Source organism: Rhinolophus sinicus, linkage group LG15, assembly GCF_036562045.2.
Source record: "Rhinolophus sinicus isolate RSC01 linkage group LG15, ASM3656204v1, whole genome shotgun sequence".
Lineage (NCBI taxonomy): Eukaryota > Metazoa > Chordata > Mammalia > Chiroptera > Rhinolophidae > Rhinolophus > Rhinolophus sinicus.
The window spans coordinates 17,026,005-17,046,590 of NC_133764.1; the positions used below are offsets into that span (position 1 = coordinate 17,026,005).

The 20,586-nt window shown below is 54.6% G+C and overlaps 1 protein-coding gene and 1 non-coding gene across 6 annotated transcripts; one reads left to right on the plus strand and one right to left on the minus strand.

The window, feature by feature from the left end:
* Nucleotides 1–77: 77 nt before the first annotated feature.
* Nucleotides 78–17,566, minus strand: ANKRD13B (ankyrin repeat domain 13B). Of its 5 annotated transcripts, none has more exons than XM_019739529.2 (15): nucleotides 17,008–17,560; nucleotides 6,800–6,935; nucleotides 6,584–6,708; nucleotides 6,451–6,496; nucleotides 5,700–5,843; nucleotides 5,424–5,613; nucleotides 5,280–5,346; nucleotides 4,136–4,217; nucleotides 3,298–3,362; nucleotides 2,944–3,074; nucleotides 2,665–2,822; nucleotides 2,386–2,538; nucleotides 2,121–2,284; nucleotides 1,969–2,045; nucleotides 78–1,476 (listed from the first exon to the last, which is right to left on the minus strand). In XM_019739529.2, exons 1-15 carry the CDS (start codon nucleotides 17,119–17,121, stop codon nucleotides 1,248–1,250), a joined length of 1,881 nt encoding a protein of 626 aa, XP_019595088.2. In that variant the 5' UTR covers nucleotides 17,122–17,560; the 3' UTR covers nucleotides 78–1,247. The 5 variants fall into 5 exon arrangements, with proteins under 5 accessions (XP_019595088.2, XP_019595087.2, XP_019595085.2 ...); XM_019739528.2 differs by having other exon boundaries at nucleotides 1,107–1,515; nucleotides 17,008–17,561; XM_019739526.2 differs by having other exon boundaries at nucleotides 1,107–1,515; nucleotides 1,969–2,284; nucleotides 5,424–5,607; nucleotides 17,008–17,566.
* LOC141569065 (small nucleolar RNA U13) lies at nucleotides 10,032–10,138 on the plus strand. The gene has a single exon (XR_012492459.1). It is a non-coding gene; the product is annotated as a small nucleolar RNA U13 (small nucleolar RNA).
* Nucleotides 17,567–20,586: the final 3,020 nt, after the last annotated feature.

The following is a 20,586-nucleotide window of genomic DNA, read 5'->3' on the forward strand; positions in this document are numbered from 1 at the left end:
CCGTACACTGAGGTTCAGAAGGAACCCCCAGACCTCAGGTGGGTGCCCTCCCTCAGTAAAGGCAGGTAGGAAAAGCCTCAGGTTTGAAGCCTCTTTTATTTGTGCCTCAGAATCAGTCTGGTGCCCCTGGCATCAGGGAAGGGGTGAGAGGAACAGCTTCTCTTTGTTGTTTTTTTCCATCCCTTTTGTGTCCCTTCTGAACCTCACTGGCTGAGCCAAGAAGGCCCGTCTGAGGGAACCCAGACAAGGGAGTGCGTTGGGACCCTGCCCCTGGAAAGGTCTGTGCTTCTCTGGGTGGGTGGGGTGGGGCAGGGGAGAGCCGGGGGTTAGCACCATTGGATGAAAGGTTTTAGAGTCAGCCCCTGGGTGGGGGCAAGTGGGATGCACAACCAGAGGGCTAGCAGCAGCTGGTGGGAAAGGGTGGGTGGTGGTGCCAGGGCCCTGGGCGACATCTCTGTGTCCAGTTTAGTATAGGGTCTAGTGCTTGTTCCCAGCCCAATATGCTCCCCCACACACACCATTTGCCAAGAGAGCACGAGGGAGCCAGGCCTTGCAGAGGTGTATGTGTGTGGGGGGGTACCGTGGGCACCCTCCGTGATCACAAAAATGTCTTGAGGAAGGGGACTCCAACCTTTGGCCGCCAAAATTGAAGCTAGGACCACCCTGAGACCTGACCCGGGAGAGGTATGGGGGCTGGGGGAGCCGGGCACCCCGCTAAGTGCACTTGACGCTAAAATGCCGGGGTGGGGGAGGCGCTGGGCCCTTGACCTGCTGATTTGTGTCTGGAACAAAGCAGCAACACAGAACGAGGGGAGCTCAGTTGCGCCCCGGGGGTGAAGAGCGGAGATGCAAAGGCTTCACGGGCAGTGTCCTGAAGAGGGGACAGTGAGCAGAAAGTAGGGCTGGCCAAAAGGAGCAAGGATGGGGACACCGCTCCTCTAAGGACCCGTCTCCCGCTCAGAATCTCCTGGCTCTGCCCTTGGACCGGCCTGAGCCCAGGGCAGAGGGTGGGGGTCAGGATACAGCAAAGCAGGAGGACAGGGCCATGCCAGCTGCCTCCAGGGCCCTGGCCCAGGAAAGTACCACGTGGCCATGCCGAACCCCTCCCGGTCCGGTGCCTGGTGCGCGGCTACGCCCCTGAGGCGGCGGTTCGGGTCTCCAGCCGCCGCGGGACAGGCATGCGGGCCCTACATGTCTCACTCCGGGGCGGGGCATGCGTGGCGTGGCTGAGGGCCCCGGCTGGGGCGCTACTGCTCGGTCAGCGAGAGCCGCAGGATGCGCTCCAGCTCCTCCTCCTCCTGGAGCACACGTCGCCGCCGCTCCTCCTGCTCCTGCGCTGACAGCTCCATGGCCAGCCGCAGCTGCTCCTCGTAGCTCCGGAACACGTGGCCGCTGGGGCCCCGGCTTGGGCTGGGCCGAGGACTGGGAACCGCCGTGGGGGGCACGGGCTGGTGCTGGGGCGTGGGTGGGGTGCTCCTGGGGGCGGGGAAGACACGTCCAGGGCTCCCAGCGCACCTGCCAGTGACCGCAGCCAGGAGCCAGCATGGAGGCCCCACAAGTGCAGGCCTGCCACCCTCCAGTGGAGGTGAGGAGTCCCGCGTCACCATCCTGGCTCCCACCCAGTTGTGGCAGATCCCCCCACCTTCTCAGTGGACGGCGGCCCAGAGCATGTGGGCATCTTTTAGAAGCCCAGCCTTACATCCTGCCTGGTGAGGCCCTGGAGGCCAGGAGGCCTGGCCCTCGCTCCCAGACCCCTTTTGGAGTACTGCTCATCCATCCAAGAGGAAAGGGTGGTGGGAGAAGCCATCTTGATACCGGTAGGGTCCCTGGTGAGGGTACCACAGTTTCTCTGGGCCAAGAGGGGCTGCTCAGCCGGAAGTGTTCTCACCACTGGGACAGGGTACTGGGGTACCGTGTGCATGTCGGATGGGTAGGGATAGGCTTCTCCAAATCCTGGTGGGCACTGACCTGTCCTGTTGGTGACCCTCGTAGGACATGGGGTGAGTACCCGGCTTGCTGTTGGTTAATGCCTCCCAGATGGTGACCTGTTGGGAGGAGGCGTGGGCCAGTTGGCTATGGCGGTGCCCAGTCCGGTGGCCAGGCGCGGCTCGGGGACGCACCTGGTCATACTCACTGCCCGCCTCAAGCAGGCTCTGCTGGATGGCAAACTGCAGCAGGTCGTCTTCGTCATCACGGGTGGCTGCCTCCCGCTGGCCGCCCAGAACGCTGTAGCCTCGTGGGGCCTCGAACAAGGCGGGGGAGATCTCACAGCTGCGGCATGAGGCTGAGGGCAGGCTGGGGTCAGAGTGGCTCCCCAGGAAGGGACAGACAGCACACCAGCATGGGGGTGAGGGAAGGGTGGGCTCGGAGGAGGACAGGGCTCACTTGTGGAACTGGAGCTGCTGACACTGGAAGAGTCGCTGCCTGGGGAAGGGGTCTCGCTGCTGGGGCTGCCTCGCACTAACGGCACCGGCTCGTCGCAGCCATTGAGGTTCCCGAAGGTGATGCGGGCGTTGAGGACGTGGAAGATCGGGATTTCTGACCATGAGGAAACCATCAGGCACCACCAACCCCCCCTCACACTTTAGCTCCCCACACACACTTTACCTCACCTAAGCCCCACACCCCCAACAGCCACTGAGGGGACATGGGGTGGGGTCTCACCAATCTTGACAGGGAAGCCAGGAGGCAGGCGCAGGGTAATGAAATCCCGGAGCTTGGCAAAAAGTGCATTGCTGACAGCCATGAGATCAATGATGGGGGCCACCTGCTCACACAGGGACAGGGGGTGCTCCTCACACAGCCACAGCTTGGCCTTGAACCTGCCCCCCACAGATCCCCAGGGGTGAGGGACATTGTAGAAGCCATGGCCTCCCAGAACCTTCTGGAGCTCGGCTGGCTCTGCCCTGCCCACCCCTCTCCATCACCAGCAGGGGGCCTCACTTCTGGGTCTTGGTGGTCAGTTCCATGGGGCGGCCCATATCACGGTTGCCAAGCTCAAAGCTGGGATTGAAGTACTCTTCTGCGGTGATGGCAGTGGGGTTGGCTGGGCTCAGAGTCTGAGTGATCAGGGTCTGTACCACATGCGGAGGGGCCCATGAGACCTTCTGTCCCTGGTACAAGGCCAGCCTTACGGGCCCTGGAGCTGGCCCCCTTCCCGCCCCCGCCACTGTGGAGCTGAAATGGCCTTGGGCATCGTGGAAAAGGTGTCCACATGCTAAGCAGGACACCCCCCAGGCCTCCTCCTGAGCCACATTCACACCCTTCCACCAAGGGGCACCCATGGCACACACTCACCCCATTTTGAGGGCCCCCATGCTGCTCAGCAATTCCCAGGAAGGACTGCAGAGGTGTCTTACAGCCTACAACAAATGAGGCATCTCAGAAGACACTGCAGCCCTCAGAAGTGACAGCACCCAAGACCTAGGGAGGAGGCTGCTTCCTGGGGGGAGGAGGGAATGGTTTATCCACACCGCACATCCAGGCACCTTCATCTGAAGGTGACTGAGAGCTCAAAAGGACAAGACCAGAACCACTATAAGCACAGCTGGAATAAAAGCAGGCCTGGGGCTCAGGAGAAACTTCTAAAAGAGTCACTCTTCAGGTTGGTGACACTGAACAAAAAATACCTGCCTTTGGTGAGGTATTTGGGGTATGCACATGTATGTGTGTGTTTTGCTTCAGGCACTTCCATATCAATGACTTCATTTGTTCCTCTGTGAGGCAGGAATTTTGTCTCTCCACTTTAGACAGTCTAACTGGTGCCCAGAGAGTCAGGTGTGGTATCAACGGGTACAGAGAATCAGTGGCAGGCTGCTCTGACTTTCTTTGCCTAGGATGTCTCACTAGACTAGGATGGCCAGTAAATAGGATACATGACATTTCCCTCCCTTCCTAAATCCAGTGCAGACATTAGTAATCAATTCCTACCCATTGAGCCCGAATGTTGCCTTAGAATCATCTTAGCACTCTAGGCAGCCACTACCAATCCTTAGGACTTAGCACTTGCACTGACACCTATTTGCCTGAATAAACTAGCCTGACTTTTGCAAGGATGTCACAGGGAATACTGATATAGGCGCTCAAGTGGAAGCTGGTTCCTCACACGTTCCGCCATGTGCCTCTGCCTCATTACCTTTGACCTTGCCCTTGTGCTGTTCTGAAAGATGCTCTGTCCGTGTCCGGGTGATGAGTTCCACGTTGGATGCTCCATATACCTGGGGAAAGATCAGAAAAGGGCTCAAAGACAGCTCTGGTACCACTACCCACTGTCCCCAAAGGCATTCTGAACACTTCCTGCAAGGAAGGGTCTGGGGCGGGGAGGGGGTGGGGGGAGCTGTTTGCTCCAATCTCCAGGCCTTCAGGAAAGTAAATTTATGAAGACTTATGAAGACATTCATTCATGCTCTTATTCATTCGACAAACACTTTGTGAGGAGCCTCTATGTACCAAGCACTGAGGCAGGCATGAGGGTACAGTGCTGAACCACCACAGCCAGACACCGTCCCTGCCTTCTCGAGGCTCACAATCTACTTGAAGACACAGAAAATGGACAGTTACAACATAGTGTGATACATGCTCTGGTGTGGGGAGCACAGGACTGTGGGAACAAAATGCAGCGGCTTCTACCCCGTCTGCAGAACCAGGGAAGCCTTCAAGGAAGACACAGGACAGAAGCCTGCAGCGTCTGTTAGCTCCTGTGTTCAGCGGCGGCACCCTGCGGTCCCATCAGGGTGATGTGGGAGTCCCAGAGTGACGTATACAGTCTTCTCAGGGGGATCGGCCTGGCTCTAGGGTCAAACAGCAAGGGTCTGGACCTCGGCTGGCACTTACGGTTGTGTGACCTTGTACAGGTCAGGTAACCACCCCAAGCCTCCATTTCCTCATCATAAAATGGACTGATACCCTAATTCATAGAGTTATTATAAAGATTAAATGGAATACCATGGAAAGGACTCAATAAACGTCTGTAAAATGGGAATAATAGTAGCACCTACCCAAAAGGGTTGTCGTGAGAATTAAATGAGCACGTGTATGTGTGTGTGATATATATACATGCATACATATAAAATGTCAGAACAGTGCCTTGAACACGAACATAATAAGTGCTCAATAAGTTCTGGCTATCCTCCTCAGCTGCCTCTGGTCTAGTGCTGCTCCCTCTATGCTGCATGGCTTCTGCGCCTCCAAGGCTGAGAGAGGGTGGTTAGGAAACCCCTGGCCAGCTCGCTATAGGCAAGAGTGTGGTGGGTCCTGGCACCTAGGAGCTGTGGCCTCACCTTGGCTTCATACCCATTCACCATCTCAGTCTTCTCACTGCGCCAGCCCAGGATGCCAGTCTTGTTCCTGGAGAAGCAGAGTGGTCCAGGTAAGAGGGCCCCTCACCAGGTTGGCTCCAGGGTCTCGAGGCTATGCCCACTCACCTCTCAAAGGAGATGTTCTTGGTATCGAGCTGCGTGGTGACAACGGGCGCAGCAAGCCGGCTCAGCACCTGCTCCTCGGTGGGCTGGGCAGCAGCCAGGAGCAGCTCGCGGTCCTGCCCGGCCAATGCCAGAGTCTCAGTGTACACCACCCGGCGGTCATGGTCAATCTCCATGACCACAGCGCCTGTATCTGCCAGGTACAGAACATAGGCGGTCAGGGGTGCCATGGAGCTGTCTCCAGCCTCCCCACCCTGCCCCACTTCCTGCCTGCCTGACCTTGGCCTCTGAAGACGAAGCTGCGGTTGCCTCGTTGCCACGTCATATGGTCAAAGCCTAGGAGCGTGGTGTCTACCCGCAGATTCTGCCCACTCTTCCACACTTTGTAGGTGTCACTAGGGCAGATCTTGGACACCAGGGGCACTAGATGGAAGGAAAGGTCGGAGGTAGCTTCGATTTGCCTGGCCCGCCCAACCTGGGCCACCTCCGGCCGGGAGTCGGGGTTTGGCTGGGAAAAGGTAGGAACTGGTGGGACAGAAGCCCCTCCCCCAACAACACCCACACAAACACAGGCCACAGTCACTCAGATATATGCAATCTGAGGTCAGGGACAGGCGTGTGGCAGCCACCACCAAGTTCCCATTATCTACCATTTGTTAATTCATTCAATCTTTTATCCAACCTTCCAACAAATACTTATTAAACACCTACTGTGTGCCAGGCACTATTCCAGTCACTGGGGATGCAACATTAAACAAGACAGGGAGAATGACTTCTTGGAGCTTACCTTCTAGCAGGGAGTGACAAATAACACACAAATGAGCAAATCATTACAAAGCGAAAGAGATAGTAATAACAGGCTCAGGACAGTGTGGGAAGGCCTGGCTGAGGAGGGAGCATTGAGCTGAAAACTGAAAGGTAAGGAGTCACAGAAGGAGCTATGGGAAGAGTGCTCCAGGCAGGGGAGCAGCAAGTGCAAAAGCCCTGGGGCGGGAGAGTGCCCAGAGAGGCCCCCATTAGCCCCTCTTACCCCAGCTAGTGAATTCCCATTTCATCTCCACGTAGAAGTCCTGGGCCTGGAGGACGACAGGAAGAGTGGCTAAGTCTGCGCTACTGACAGGGTTCAAGGGCTCCAGTGGGGAGACTGAGGGGCTGGCCCTCACCTTGCGCAGCTTCTCCAGGAGCAGTGGGATGCCTGCCAGTCGCTTCACCACCCGCTGGTAGTCCCGGTACCGTAGCACCAGCTGCACCAGCTCCAGGTCCCGGGTACTCACAGCCTCCTGAAGCACTGGGGGAGAGGAGACAGTGTCACAGGGCAAGGAAGGATATGCTGCTGGAGAGACCCTGGCTGTGGGGCCACGGCGAGCAGTGGTGCCCACCTGTCCAGCCGCTGCGATTCTCCCTGCCCACGTCTGCACCGTGTGCCAGGAGCACACGGGCACACTCGAGGTGCCCCAGTGTGGTGGCCAGGTGTAGGGGAGTCCGCCCACGGGGATCCAGCTGCTCGATGTCCACCTGGAGAAGGAAGTGAAGACAGCCCTGGTCACGTCGGAGGCCCAACAGCCTCTAAGCAGGCAGCAGTCACCTGGCCACTTCACAAAGCAATAGAAAAAAAACAGAGCTGGGGCCAGGGGAGTGGGAAGCGCTGGCAGGACAAGGCAGGAAGTGACTCTGAGAAAGTGATTCTTCCTCCTTTCCTGTCCACTTAGGTCCCCTCCAAGGCCCAGTGGGCTGCCTGCGAAGAGTAAGCTTGGGGCTGAAGGGCGAGCTAAAGAGGCTGCTGGCAAAGGAGGCCACGTGAGACAGGACCCATCCTAGGGGTCCAAGACCACAGCTTCAGGAAGGGCCAGTAATTTAGATCACTGACATTACCAGTGAGTGAGGTTTAGTGAAGAGTTGCAGTAATCCTTCGATAGGAATGAAGGAATATGTTCATGATATAACTTCAAACTCATGTCCTGCGCCCGTGGGACACTATGTACAACTCCTATGATGGTTTTGTGAATAGCATGATTATATTATGTGAGGTTTTTGTTGGGTGATAAAAGCATATGTCTGTTAAACATAAACGTTTAAATAGATTTGGGGAGTCTAGGACCTCTAGTTAAATACAACCCCATACATGTAACTCTTTCCTTCCCAAAATTTGATTAAAATGCCAGTAAAAGGCTTCTACTCCAACCATGATAACTAAAATTACCCTCCTATTATAAACAGAAAACTATTGCTTCAAGATAGATGAAATAACTGTTTGCAGACATTAGAGAGCAAGTAGTCCTGTGATCCCTGAAGGAAGAGAAACAAACAATGTGGGCTCTAAGATTGCCTGGATTTCTACCTGGAGGAATATTTGGGACTGCAGTTCAGGGAGGGGAATCCCTAGCAGAGCACAGTAGTAATCTCACTCAGGAGCTGAGAAGGCAGACAGGAGTTCAGGGAAGCTGAGGTAGCTAGAAGTTGCAGGGCAGAGTCCCAGGAAGGGATGAGCTCTGCAACCAAAGAGCTCCAGAAATTCACTTGGGGTTGTTTTGATTCTTTGGTAAATACTAAACTTCATATGTGTAGAGTGAAACTCAACCAGACAGAAAAGGAACAACAGGTTGATAAATTCTCAGAGCTCACCCAGGGCAGGGAGACATTCAAACTCTAACCTGCTAGAGTGGAGAATCCTTGTTGTTTACCCGGGAAGGGTATTGAATAGGGACTCGAAAAGGGTTATGCCTCAGTAGTAGGGCTAACCTATCCCGAGAGAAAAGGCTCACCGAGACCCAATATAATAAAGATTAAAAATAAGCTCAAAAGGCTCAAACTGATTTGCAAGTAACTCAACTTAGTCTGTCAGAACAAAGCCTAATACTCTTTAAAGGAAGACAATAAAATCCAAGTGCTTACCATCACAACATTTACAATGTGCAACATCCAATTAAAAATTACTAGACATGCAAGGAAGTAGGAAAATATGATGCATAATTAGGAGAAAAGTCGTTTTACAATAAAGATGACGAATGGCTCAATATGTTCGAGAGTTCAAAGAAAAACATGAACACAGAGTTCATGGGGAAAGAAATGGGAGATACCAAGTACAGTATCTGAAGTGAAAAAATCCACTGAGTGAAATTAACAATCAATTAGACACTACAAAAAAAAGAAATCCATGAACTTGAGGACATAGCAATATAACTACACAGACTGAAGCACAAAGGGGGGAAAAAAGTACTGAAAAACATTCAAAGAGCCTCAGCAATCTGAGCCACTCTAAGGCATTCTAACTTAAGTGTAATTGGAATTCCAGAGGATAGGCTAAGTAAATGGGGGTAAATAAGACAAATTAAAATAAATAACAACCAAAACTTTTCCAAATTTTATTTATTGAAAAATTTTTTTATTCATTTCAGGTGTACAAAACAATAGACATTTATACCCCTCACAAAATGATAACTCCCCCTCCCCCACCAAATTTGATTTTTAAAAAACCTATTGTAGAACGTTGAATGTTGGTACCCCTCAAAAATATACATCTATATCCCAACCTCCAGAACCTATGAATGTAACCTTATCCAGAAAAAGGGTTTTTGGAGATGTAATTAAGAATCTCAAGATCAAATCAGCCTGGATTATCCAGGTGGGCTCTAAATCCAATAATGTGTCTTTGTCAATAAGACATACAAAGGCCAGATACACAGAGAAGAGCAGTTGCATGAAGATAGAGGCAGAGACTGGAGTTAGGCAGCCCCAAACCAACCAATGCTTGGAGCCACCAGAAGCTGCAAGAGGTAAAGAAGGATTCTCCCCTAGAGCCTTTGAAGGGAGTGGAGCCTTGCTGACACCTTGAGTTTGGACTTCCAACCTCCAAAACGATGAGAGAGAAAAAAAATGTTGTTGTTTTAGCCCACCCAGTCTGTGGTAATTCGTTGTGGAAACTCATACAAAAATAAATCCATAGAACTAAGAAACTCAATGAATCACAAGCAAGACAACTATCAAGAAAACTACACCAAGGCCCATCAAAATCAGATGTTAAAAACTAGTGATAAAAAGAAAATCTTAAAAGCATTTTGAGAAATCAGACAAATTATATATGGAAGAACAAATGTAGGAAATACTACATACTTCTCATCAGAAACCATGCGAGCTAGAAGGCAATAGAATGAAATCTTTAAAGTGCTGGCGGAAAAAAACTGTTAAACTAGAATTCTACATCCTATGAAAAATATCCTTCAAAAACAAAGGGGAGAGGAGTGGCCAGATGGCTCAGTTGGCTAGAGCGCAGGCTCTGAAGAACAGGGTTGCCGGTTCGATTCCCACATGGGCTAGTGAACTGCGCCCTCCACAACTAGATTGAAGACAACAAGCTGCCGCTGAGCTTCCGGAGGGGCGGCTGGATGGCTCAGTTGGTTAGAGCACGAGCTCTCAACAACAGGGTTGCCGGTTCAACTCCTGCATGGGATCGTGGGCTGTGCCCCCTGCAACTAAAGATTGAAAACGGTAACTGGACTTGGAGCTGAGCTGAGCCCTCCACAACTTGATTGAAGGACAACGACTTGGAGCTCATGGGTCCTGGAGAAACACACTGTCCCCCAATATTCCCCAATAAAATAAAATAAAGGGGAGATCTGCCATAAGTGTGATGATTGGGTGTTCACACTCTTATGTGAGATGTGCCTCCCTCAAATCTTGTTAAAACCTTGTTACAACAGCAGCGTATTACCTGTCTGACGTGAAAAGATAAGATAAATAGGGAAATGAAGAGTTTTGTGGACAAACGAAAGCTAAGAGAATTTACCACCAGAAGATCTTCAAGAGATGTTAAAGGAAGTTATTCATGTATAAGGGAAATGATACCAGATGGAAACTTAGATTCTATACAAAGGAATGAAGAGTGAAGAGTGCCCCAAATGGTAAACATGTGAGTATAAGAATGTCAATAAAATATTTAAAACGCACAAGAATAAAGAGATGTGAGCAGATGAGACATTTTACATGTTTAGAACATGGAAAGTGGCTGGGGCATCACTGACTTAGGGCAAGAGAGGGTACCAGAACCTAAGCACCCACAGAGAGGAACCCTAGTTCACCCCCTAGCACCTTCGAAAGGTACAGAACATGCAGGTAATTGGGAACAGCAGAGATGGGAGTGAGACTCAGAGCTGAACACAGGGGGGCTGGTTAAAATTCAGAGTCCCTGGCCCCCCTACCCAATCTTGTAAAGATGGGAGATGCCCCCTTCCCCTCCACAGGACGCCAAGGGCTTATTCTCTGCAGAAATTGAGGCTGAGATGCACTGGACTCGGGGACACTGACCTAAAGATGAGGTGATGGGGCTGAAAACTGGTGAACAGTGAAAGCCCAGTCCCTCCCCTGCCTCAGATCCCGGCCCACTGGCAGCCAGACTGCCCCATCCTACCCTGAGCAGGAGACTGGGGAATTCTTCCTTGGACAAACTAGAGGCACTACAGACCTCTGGGTACAGACATTTGGGAATCCCGCAGTAAGTGGCCAGCTGGCCACCCAATCATCTGACAACAGCACCCGTACATCAGTAAGCTCCACAGCCCCATCCTTAAATACGCCCCAACAACCAGGGGTGACTGGACATTTGAGGAAAGCCACCAACATGAAACACCAAAGCATGGACATGGATGCTGAAAACCCAAAGGAAACACTGTCAATGCAGGAAACAGAAGAAAACTTTTTTGGAGGAAAACAGTCATTTACGTTCTCAGAAAAATATGAAAAGATAATTGTATTTATGAAACAGAGTGGGACATCCCGACCTCCCATAACTTCTCTTGTTTTCCTCACTTTCTTCACTCCAGCCATTCCTGGACAGCTTGCACCCGCCCGAGTTCTCCCACTCCAGGAAACAGTACCTCAGTTCAGTGCCTTTTCAGGTAGAAAAAAACAAGTTTGCAACTGCTTTTCTCTCTTCCTTTCCTCTTGCCGTCCATATCTAATCCATCAACAAAACCTGACCTTAGAGGCTCTACCTTCCAAACAGATCCAGAGTCTTCTTATTTTCATCACCTCAATCTTCCATCGTGTTGTAGGCACCCCATCTCTCTCCTGGTGGCCTCGTCACCTCCTTACTGGTCTCTTCCCTCCTCTCCTGGCTCCTTAGGTCTATTCTCCTCATGGCCCATCACAGCTCCTGCCATCCTGTGAAATGCTCTTCAGGTGCTGACACTCTTTAGCTCAAAACCTTCCCACCGCCCAGCCCTGGACGACTCCTTACACTCACGCACTCTCCCACCTCTCCTCCAGATTCCACTCCCACACACCGGCCTTCCCTGGATACCCTGCAGAGCCACAAAGCTTTCTCCCCCACTTCACCCAGGTCATTGCTCAAAGGTCACCTCCTTAGAAAGGCCTGCTCGGACCACCCATCTTAAATGACAGGTGCTATTTCTCTAGAGATTGCCCTTTCCCCTGCTTTAATTCTCTTCCAACATGAAATTGCTTGTTTGTTTTTTCATTGTCTCCCTCACCTAGATGGTAAGCCCCACACGGGAGGGTCCTTCTCTGTTCTGTTCAATGCTATATGCCCAGTCCCTAGACAGCACCTGGCACATAACTGGTGATTAATAAATATTTGTTAAACAAATGCAGAGCTGACTATATTTAAGGGACACGCGGAGGCAATCAAGTGTAAAATTGATAAGCCGAGAACTGGGTGTAGAAGTATATAGTTTATAATTATGGAGGTAAATAACAGGCAGCCTCGAGTTCAAAGCAGCTGCCTCTGAGGAATGAGACGGAGCAGTGGGGAGAGGTGAGGTGAGGATGGCTGCTTTTTATTACAAGCCTTCTAGCACCAGTTAAATATTTTAAAACATGAATGTGAATTCCTTGATCAAAAAGAAAGCATTTTAAATAATTTAAATTATTTATATAATTTTTATAACCCTGTGTTCGCATTTCTTCGTTTTTAAATACACCAGAAGCCTCAAAAAAAAAAAAGTGTGCCCGGCCCCTGTGGCCCTCCGGCTGCCCCTCCCCATCAGCTCCCCACACAGGAGGGGGCCCTAGTTACTCTTTGCCCACTGTGGGTTGGGCTGGGCCCCTCCTCCCAACTTGGGTGCGGTCTGAGCCCTGGGGTGGGAGTGGTGAAAGGCCTACAGGCCCCAAGCTGGCTGGGGCAGTCAAGAGGAGACCTTCCTAGGGGCTGCAGTGGAGTCATCTGTGCCTCGCAGCTGCTGCTGCTGAGACCCTAGGGAGCTGGCAGGACACCCCACCTAGCCCCAGGGTTCCAAATGCTGCCTGCCACCCGCCCCCTCAGGTGCCTCAGCTCCAGTTGAGAGAGAGACAGACAGACAGACAGACAGAGAGAGGCTGGCACTGCCTGCCGGGCAGGAATGCCCCTCCCCACCCCCACTCCTCAGGAGCTCTCCCAGGGTCCTCAGGGTCCCAAGGCACCACTGTTTTCCAGGGCCAACATGGGCCCTGCGTATCCCAGCCAGGCCCCAAAGAAGCTCCCCACACCGGCCCAAATCAGGGCCTGCAGTGGAAGTGGCACCTTGCCCTGGGCCCAGGTGGGAGAATTTATTAATTTCCTCAGCAAAGGCCTGCAGCTATTTAATTGCTGGAATGAAAAGGTTTCCCATGAAACCCAATACCGAGCCCTCCCAACCAAGAGAATGGAAACTCCATGCCAGCAGGCCTCAGCTAGTGTCAAAAGCAGGGGTCTCGCTAGCTTAGGAGCCAGAGTTCCCTGAGCAGAGAGCCACCGTGTTTTCACTCAAACACACACACGCACACGCACTGGTAAAGATACACACTCACACTCCTGCCTCCATACTCACAGTGCATGTGCACCAGAAGTGTGCAAGCACAGGCGTGCCCAGCTGCTCTCTGACTCAGCAGGCATCTACTCACATGTAACACACGTATTTGTTGCCAGCATATTTGCACATGCACACCCCTCACACCCACATGCACTAGCAGGGTATTTTTCAAACTTGTTTCGCATTAGCAGAATCCTTTGGTTAGGTGAAATCCTACAAGGACACACCAAATGTACAGACTAAAAACGGGTGCTGGAGAAGAAGTGTGGGGCCTTGCCTTCTTAGCCTCTGTCTCCTTTCCCTGTTCCCCGCCCTCCTCCAGCCCCAGGCAGGACAGCCTGAGTCTGGTGTGATCACTGCTTCTCAGCTCTCCCACCGCGCATGAGGTGTGGGAACAGGTATTCCCTGAGTCACTCAGGAGGGAGGGAGGCACGATGCTTCCTTCCACTGGGTTGAGCCTGTGGGGGTAGAACCTGCTAACTCTCCCTCCATGCTGCCCCCTCTGCCCTGTCCCACGCAGCCCGTCCCCTCATCCCAGACACATTGATTTTCGGTTTCTGGGGTTTGTGGCTCCCTCCTCTGAGCTTCCAAATTCACCAGCGGTGGTGATGGCCCACAGCCGGAACTGCCCATTTTAAGAGGTGGGGGTGGGGGGGCACAGGTGCTCTTGGACACACAGGTACAGTGGGTGGTGCAGCGTCTGACTGAGCATCCAGGGGCCCGAGAAGCCATTTCACCTGCCTCTAGGTCAGAAGGATGAACTGAGGAAAGCAAGAAGGAAGACCATGCTGGATGCAGCCCCAGGAAGAAAGAAAATATTTCCCAGGAACCATAGTTTGGCCCCCTCCAAAGTGCCAGTTGCCAGGAGAAGAATCCTGCTCTCCTTGTCCCTCCCACAGGGAGCTATACAATCTAACCGCGACCTCCCATCCCCAGGGAACACCAGGGACTCGTGACTTCAGAACCAGGGCCGTGGCCAACTGGCTGTGCCAACCTCAGGGCCTGGCCAGCCAAGAGAGAACTGGCACATCCACTGGCTTACAATCCTAGCCCCTTCCCAACCTGGCAGGACATGTGCGTGCCAGGAAGCAGGGGCACCCAGCAATCATTGTACTGCTAGGTGCCAGCTAGGGGTGGTCATAGACCCTTCTCTTCACCCAAAAAACACCCACTGTGCACTCCCTGCTTCCAGCACCCAAAAGAACTGGGGGGGGGGGCTGCTGAGCAAAGCTCATGAACCTGCCACACCATGCCCCTCCTTTGGAAGCCAGCATTGCCAAGCCTGCCCACAGGAGGGCTTTCTTGGAGTGAAAAAGAGGCAGCGATGCCAAGTGAAGCCCAGGGAAACCCAGCTGCTGTGTGTTAGAGGAAAGCCTGGCTGTTCTCTGCGACAGTTAGTGCCAGGAGAACCAGAGGTCAGGGACCTCCAGCTGGGATGCCTGGGAGTAGGGGGGAAGGGTGTGGGGGGAGGCAGAGGTTCATTACGATGTTAGGTGGCTGCTCCCAGGCCGATCCACTGCAGGAAATAGCTGGGTTGGGCACTCAGCTCTCCCCGGGAGCCTGATGTCTTGGGGACTGAACAGTGTACATTTGGATATAAGTGTCATTTTGGGTCAGTCCTGGAGTTAAGATACAATCAGGGGCCTCTTCCATCCAGACTGATTGGCACTTCCCTTCTTGGCACCCCCAGAGCAAAGAGGACTGATCTGATTCCTCTGTGGTTGAACAAGGGTTAACCTCAACCAGTGCCCTATATTTCCTCTGGCCTGGATCAGGACAGGAGGTGTCCATTTCCAGGAGACACTAACTCACCAGGGTGGCTCAGGGGCTGGGGTATGGGATGGTGGGGATGGGGTGAACCCGATGCCTAGTTTCTGTGGCGGCCTGAGGGAAGAAGAGGGACACACTCAGCAGCCCCAAACCACCCCTGCCTTCAGTGGGTTCCAGTCTCTCCACCCCAAGATGGCTGCTGATCTGAGGACTATCATTCAGAGAGTCCCGGGTGAAAGAACCTTTGCTTCTAGGGTATATTGCCTCTCTCCAATCTCTGCAAGAAAAAAACCACCCACTCCTCCAGCAAAGGAGTGCCACTGAGGCATTCTGGAGATTCATCTACTAGCCCTCTGCCTAATAGTCCTTCAACCCACCAGCCCTCAACCATCCCATCAGGAAGTTCCTCTTGTGTCAGACTTAAATCCCTCCAGCTGTAACCTCTGTCAGAGACTTGTCTTCTTTTGCCCTCAGGGGAGGAAAGCAAAGAAGAGCCAAAAGAGATGACTGTCTGTTTCAGCACCCTGCACATCACACTGTACTTTCCTGTTTACACTCGCATCGCCAGAACAGGGTCTCCTTGAGGGCAGGGGCTGTTCGTCTTTGTTCCCCAGGATTTGTTACTCTGAATTCACTTCCTTTACCTTCAGCCTCTATGGCTGAAAACCACTTCCTTGATGATGGACAAATAGAGGCACGGTCTGAGGAATTACCTGGAGTGTCCTTCTGTAAGCAGAGGTGTAGCAGAGGTTTGGAGGCTCAGGTCACCCCAAAATGTTGGGACTACTATGCAGAGCTGGATGCTATGCTGGCCTGTGGGTGCCGTGGTAGACTTCAGAGATACACTCTGACCCTCACCTCACTTGCTGTCTGGTGATAACCTGCTCTCTGCCTCATTCTTCCCTTTGGGAAGAAGACGGCTGCTCAGACTGAACTTCCTGTGACTCAGGAAGTGACCATCAAAAGGCATATTCCCAAAGGGGACAATCCCTGAGCAAACCACACCCAGCCTATGGCCCTGGAGTCTCAGACCCAGACCTCAAGTCTGCAGACCTCAACCTGAGGCAACCCAGGGCAGGCGGGGCCCATCTCTGACTCCTGCCTCTGCACCCTAGAGGGCGAGTTGTCCATGCCACGAGTGCCTACCTGTGGCCTGGGGGCCAAGGCAGAGTTGGGAACTACCTGTGGACCTGTGCCTGCCTTGGTCCTGAAGAATGGCCAGGAGACCCCACCTTACCCCATCTTCTTGGAGGCCACCGTCCAGCCAAAGCTGGCTGACCTAACCATTCTCACTGACTAGCAGGAACCACAGAGCCCGCTGTGTGTGCAGAACCTCAAATGTTTCCTGTGACTAGTGGCCCCTAGCTTCTTTAGAGCCTAGAAGCCAGGCCCCAGCACCAGAGGGCAGGAGAGCGCCTTTCAGCACCTGGACAAGGCTCTCGGGGCTTCCCCAAGAGGGTCTCTCTTTGTCCACTCCCCATTCCTGAGCCGGCTCTGGGGTCTGAGGGATCCAGGGGCTCTGCCCAGTCTAAGCAAACAGATTAAGCACTCGCCTTGAGGGTTGAGGGCAATGGGTGGGGCTGGGATGCCTGGGAGTGTCACACAGCCTATTCTCTGATCCTGGACTTGTGACCCGCCCCCCCCCCCACGCAGGCTTTGCCTACCTCCGCACACTCACGCGGGAGGTGTCGCTGCTCCACTGAATGGGGCGGACTCTCCCACCACATGGAACACAGACCTAGCCGGCAGTCCCTCCCCCGCAGCCCTCACGACCCGGCGGGGAAGGGGCACAGGATCCCCTACCCCAATCTGAGAGGATCCGGGACACGTGTGGGCCGCCGGTCCCCACTGGAGAGGAGCCGGCGAGGGCCGCTCCCATCACCCTCTCCCGGTCCACAAGCACAAAAGCCGCGGTTCGAACAAAGAAGCGCTGCAAACTCGCCGGGGAGGCGGGACAGCAGGCGCCGCGCCCTCTCCCCACGCTGGGCGGGCGTGCCCGGCCGTGGGGTCCCCGCGGCGCCGGACAGCGCTCTTACCTGGCCGGCGCGGACCTCTTTCTCCAGCTCGCGGTGGCGGTTGTGCCACACGAGGTAGTGCAGCGGGTACTTGCCCTCGGGCCCCTTCTTGACGGAGGCGTTAGCGGGTATCATCGCCCGCTCCTCATGCCGGGGCCACGGCGCCCGGCCCGGGAGGAGGCAAGGCGCCGAAGCCGGGGCCCGGGGCCGCGGGGCGGGGGGTTGGCGCTGCCTGCTCGCAGGGTTGCGGCTCAGGCATGTGCGAGCGGCGCCGGCGGGCGGGGGCGGCGTGCCCGGCGCGGTGCGGGTGGCCGGCGTCCTCGCGAGGCGGCGGCGGCGACGGCAGGCGGCGTGGAGAGGCCCCCACCCGCCCTGGGAGGGAGCGGGCACTCGGCGACGCGGCTCCTACTCGCGCCTCGCCTCTCACACCCCCGCACACAAAGACGCGGCTCCACGGAGGGAGCAGGCTCCCGCAGCGGGCGCGGGGGCGCACGGGGTGCGGGCCCCGGGGACGCGGCCGCCGCCGCAGGGACGCGCGCCCGCAGCCCCCGGCTCCTCGCAGCCGCATAGCCCGGCCCTCAGCCCGAGCGGCCGGCCAGGGATGCGGGGGTGCAAGGGAGAGAGGAAGGGGACCCGGGTGCCCCGGGCAGAGCTTGAATACCTCGGCCCCGCGGCATCATGGGTCTTGTAGTCCACCTCGTAGAACTGGGGGTGGCGAGTGGCCGGAGAGGGTCCCTCACTGTCCCCCTCATCCCATGAAAGCATGGGGAGGGAATCAGGCATGGCCGAAACGGAGGCAGCGTCCTAATGCCAGGTGGGCTGGGGCGCAACCCCACCGCTGGCATTTTGCCTTTTGCCTGTTCATGGAGTGGGAGGGGACTACAGGCCTCGCCTCAGCATTGGGGGGCGCGGAAAGGTGTGGCCTTCGAGATCGAGTTTGGGTCCCAGTGGATCGCGAGGGATCTAGATTCCCCCCAAAAAAGAGAATTATGTGGGACTCCTGAGAAAGGTGAGGGAGATTAGTACCAGGGGTTATTGGAGCAATCAGGGGTCTGGCACCTGAATAATTATATAGGAGTCTTCCCTGCCCTCTTATAAAATTAAACTCCATTTCCCACACTTTGACATTGGAAAGAGAATGTCCACTAAGTCTGGGAGGACAGTGCCCCTCCTCCATACACTGTCCTCTGCACGGACCAGAGTGGGGTTGGGCAGAGAAAGCAGCAGGTGGCAGCTCCCCATCTCCACCTTGTGTGATCCCCTCAAGAGAGGAAGTGGCTGATTCCAGAGACCGACTCCTTCCTGAATAACCCCAGGGTAGAGGTCCTTCCCGAAGGGTCCCTGAAGACTCGATGGTAAAAGTGGATGTTATCTCTGCGGACGCCTATTTCAAGGGCCGCCCTATCGCAAGGGTGGGAAGGACCTAGAGGCTTGGCCCAATCCCTGGAGGGAGGAGGGGCTGAGATGTTAGAGAGACCTGAGTTCGAATTCTTTCTTACTAATTGCCTGCCCTTAATCAAACTGCTTATATTTTCTGGTTTCTCAGACCACTCACCTCTAAAATGAGACTTCCTCCTGGGGTGAGTTAAGGATAGTAACTGCCCTGGAAACTGCGCATCCCTTCCCTAACCAGGCGGACTGACAGGTGTTGGGGACCAGGCATACATACGTAGTGCCTTCTCGAACCCATCTTAGAACAAGACAGGAATAAGGAATTCCACACCAGCCCTACTTAGAACAATCTAAGGAGTGTTTGTGTGGGAGGTGCTAGCAAAAGCTTGCAAACTCTCCGCGCCTTTCTCAGGTTCCTTTGTGTGGTCTTCTCTCCTTCCTCCTCCACACCCTGCAGTGCCAGGCCGGGGCGGGGAAGGATGAGGAAGGAGTGGACTGCCTCGCCCCTTTCTCCAGCCTGGGAGGAGCCAGCCGGCGTCTCTGGCAGCCGGGGGACCGCTGCCCACCTCTACCACGAGGGGTCAGCAAAGTGTCGTGGCTGAAGCTGGAGTTGGGGAGGGGGCTGGAGCTGGGGAGGGACGGCTAGGAGTGGCCGGTGAAATGCCTGTACATTTCCTTATTAAATTGTTTTTAGAACGTTGTGTGTGATTTCTCTTTAACTGTCCTGCTTCCTGAGGTGACGACATCTCCAAAGGGAAATCCTGAAACCCTTTTATCCGTAGCCCCAGGCCCAGAAGTTCGGCTGTGGCGGGGCGGGGGGTTTCCGGAACAAAGTTTGGAGAGTGGATCTGTGCCTGGGCCACTCCCAGGTAGTCCTGGGCCAACCAGATGGGGCCGGGACTATGTGGGACAGGGTGAATCATCCTTTTTCCCCTGAAGTCTTGGAGCTCAAGGAAGGAGGGAACTCAACCTGGATTGGGGGGCCTATCCCCTCCCCTGGGCAGCCGGCTCTTTTTGCCAGGCAGCCATACATACATTCTAAACCCAGGTCGCTTTTCCTCGGGCCTGCGCGCTCCAGCTGCCACGTGCTCGAGACGCGCCCACACAGCAGAGAAACAAAGACAGCCAAGCGATGGGGCTTCCAGCAGCCGCGTCGACATTTAATAAATGAACTTCCATAGCTGGGGGTCGATCGGGTGAACCGGCGTCCACCGCTGGTGGGCTGTGCGCCGGGTATGGGCGGCCAAGCTACTCCCCCCTTTGCCGAATCTGGGGCCACCAAGCCTAGGACTGACTCCTCCGTGCGGGTGCAGCACTGGGAGGCAGGTGTTGCCCACCCCCACCCATACTCCGCGAGGTATCCTTGCTGGCAGAAGCCCTGCCAGCCAGCGGCTGGCTGTGGGGGGAGGGGAGGCCTACCGTATTTTTTTAAAGGTGTGATTATAAATATATCCCGTGGATCGCGATTTCAGACAAACTTGTCAATCTCGGCTGCAGCGAAAGGCGATGGCATGTATTTTGGGTGATGTGACTCATGAGCATTACTTGTCTACCCCAGGGAAGCAGCCAGTACACCCACAAGTCACTGCTGCTCTGGCACCGCCGGGATAAAATCGACCAACTCTGGCACCCTTGCCCAAGGACTCCCCCCTCTCCTCCCCCCCCCCCACCCCTGTCACAAGGCAGGATTCCCTGCCGCTTGGGAACTCTCCCTTAATCGTGTCACCACTGACCTGGCCCCCAGGCCTGGCCCTGGGAACCCCTGCCCTCCCCCCTCCCCACAAGCAGAGTGCTCTGGCCTTTTGCTGCTGCAGGGATGGGGGCTGGGTGCACGCGGGGCACACGTGTATGGGGGAGCATGCTCAGTGCAGGGGTGCACCCACGTGCGGCATGCGCCTCTGCTCCCTGTCCCCCACCACCACCTCGCCGAGTCTCCGTGTGAAGTCCAGGAAGAAAGGCTGCTACAAGAAAAAGTCCCTGTATGTTACACACACATGCCCTGGACACACACTCTGGTGGCCCAGAAACACCATACACGTATACAAGACGGATGACAAGTGGATATTACTGCACACAGGCACAGTGGTCACTACTCCGGAGGTCTTTAAAAACCGCCCAGATGCTTTCCTCTCTGGATGGAAGCATTGAGAAAGGCCAGAGGTAGAGCGATACACTGCATGACCTCTCTGGCACCTGGGCGACCATATT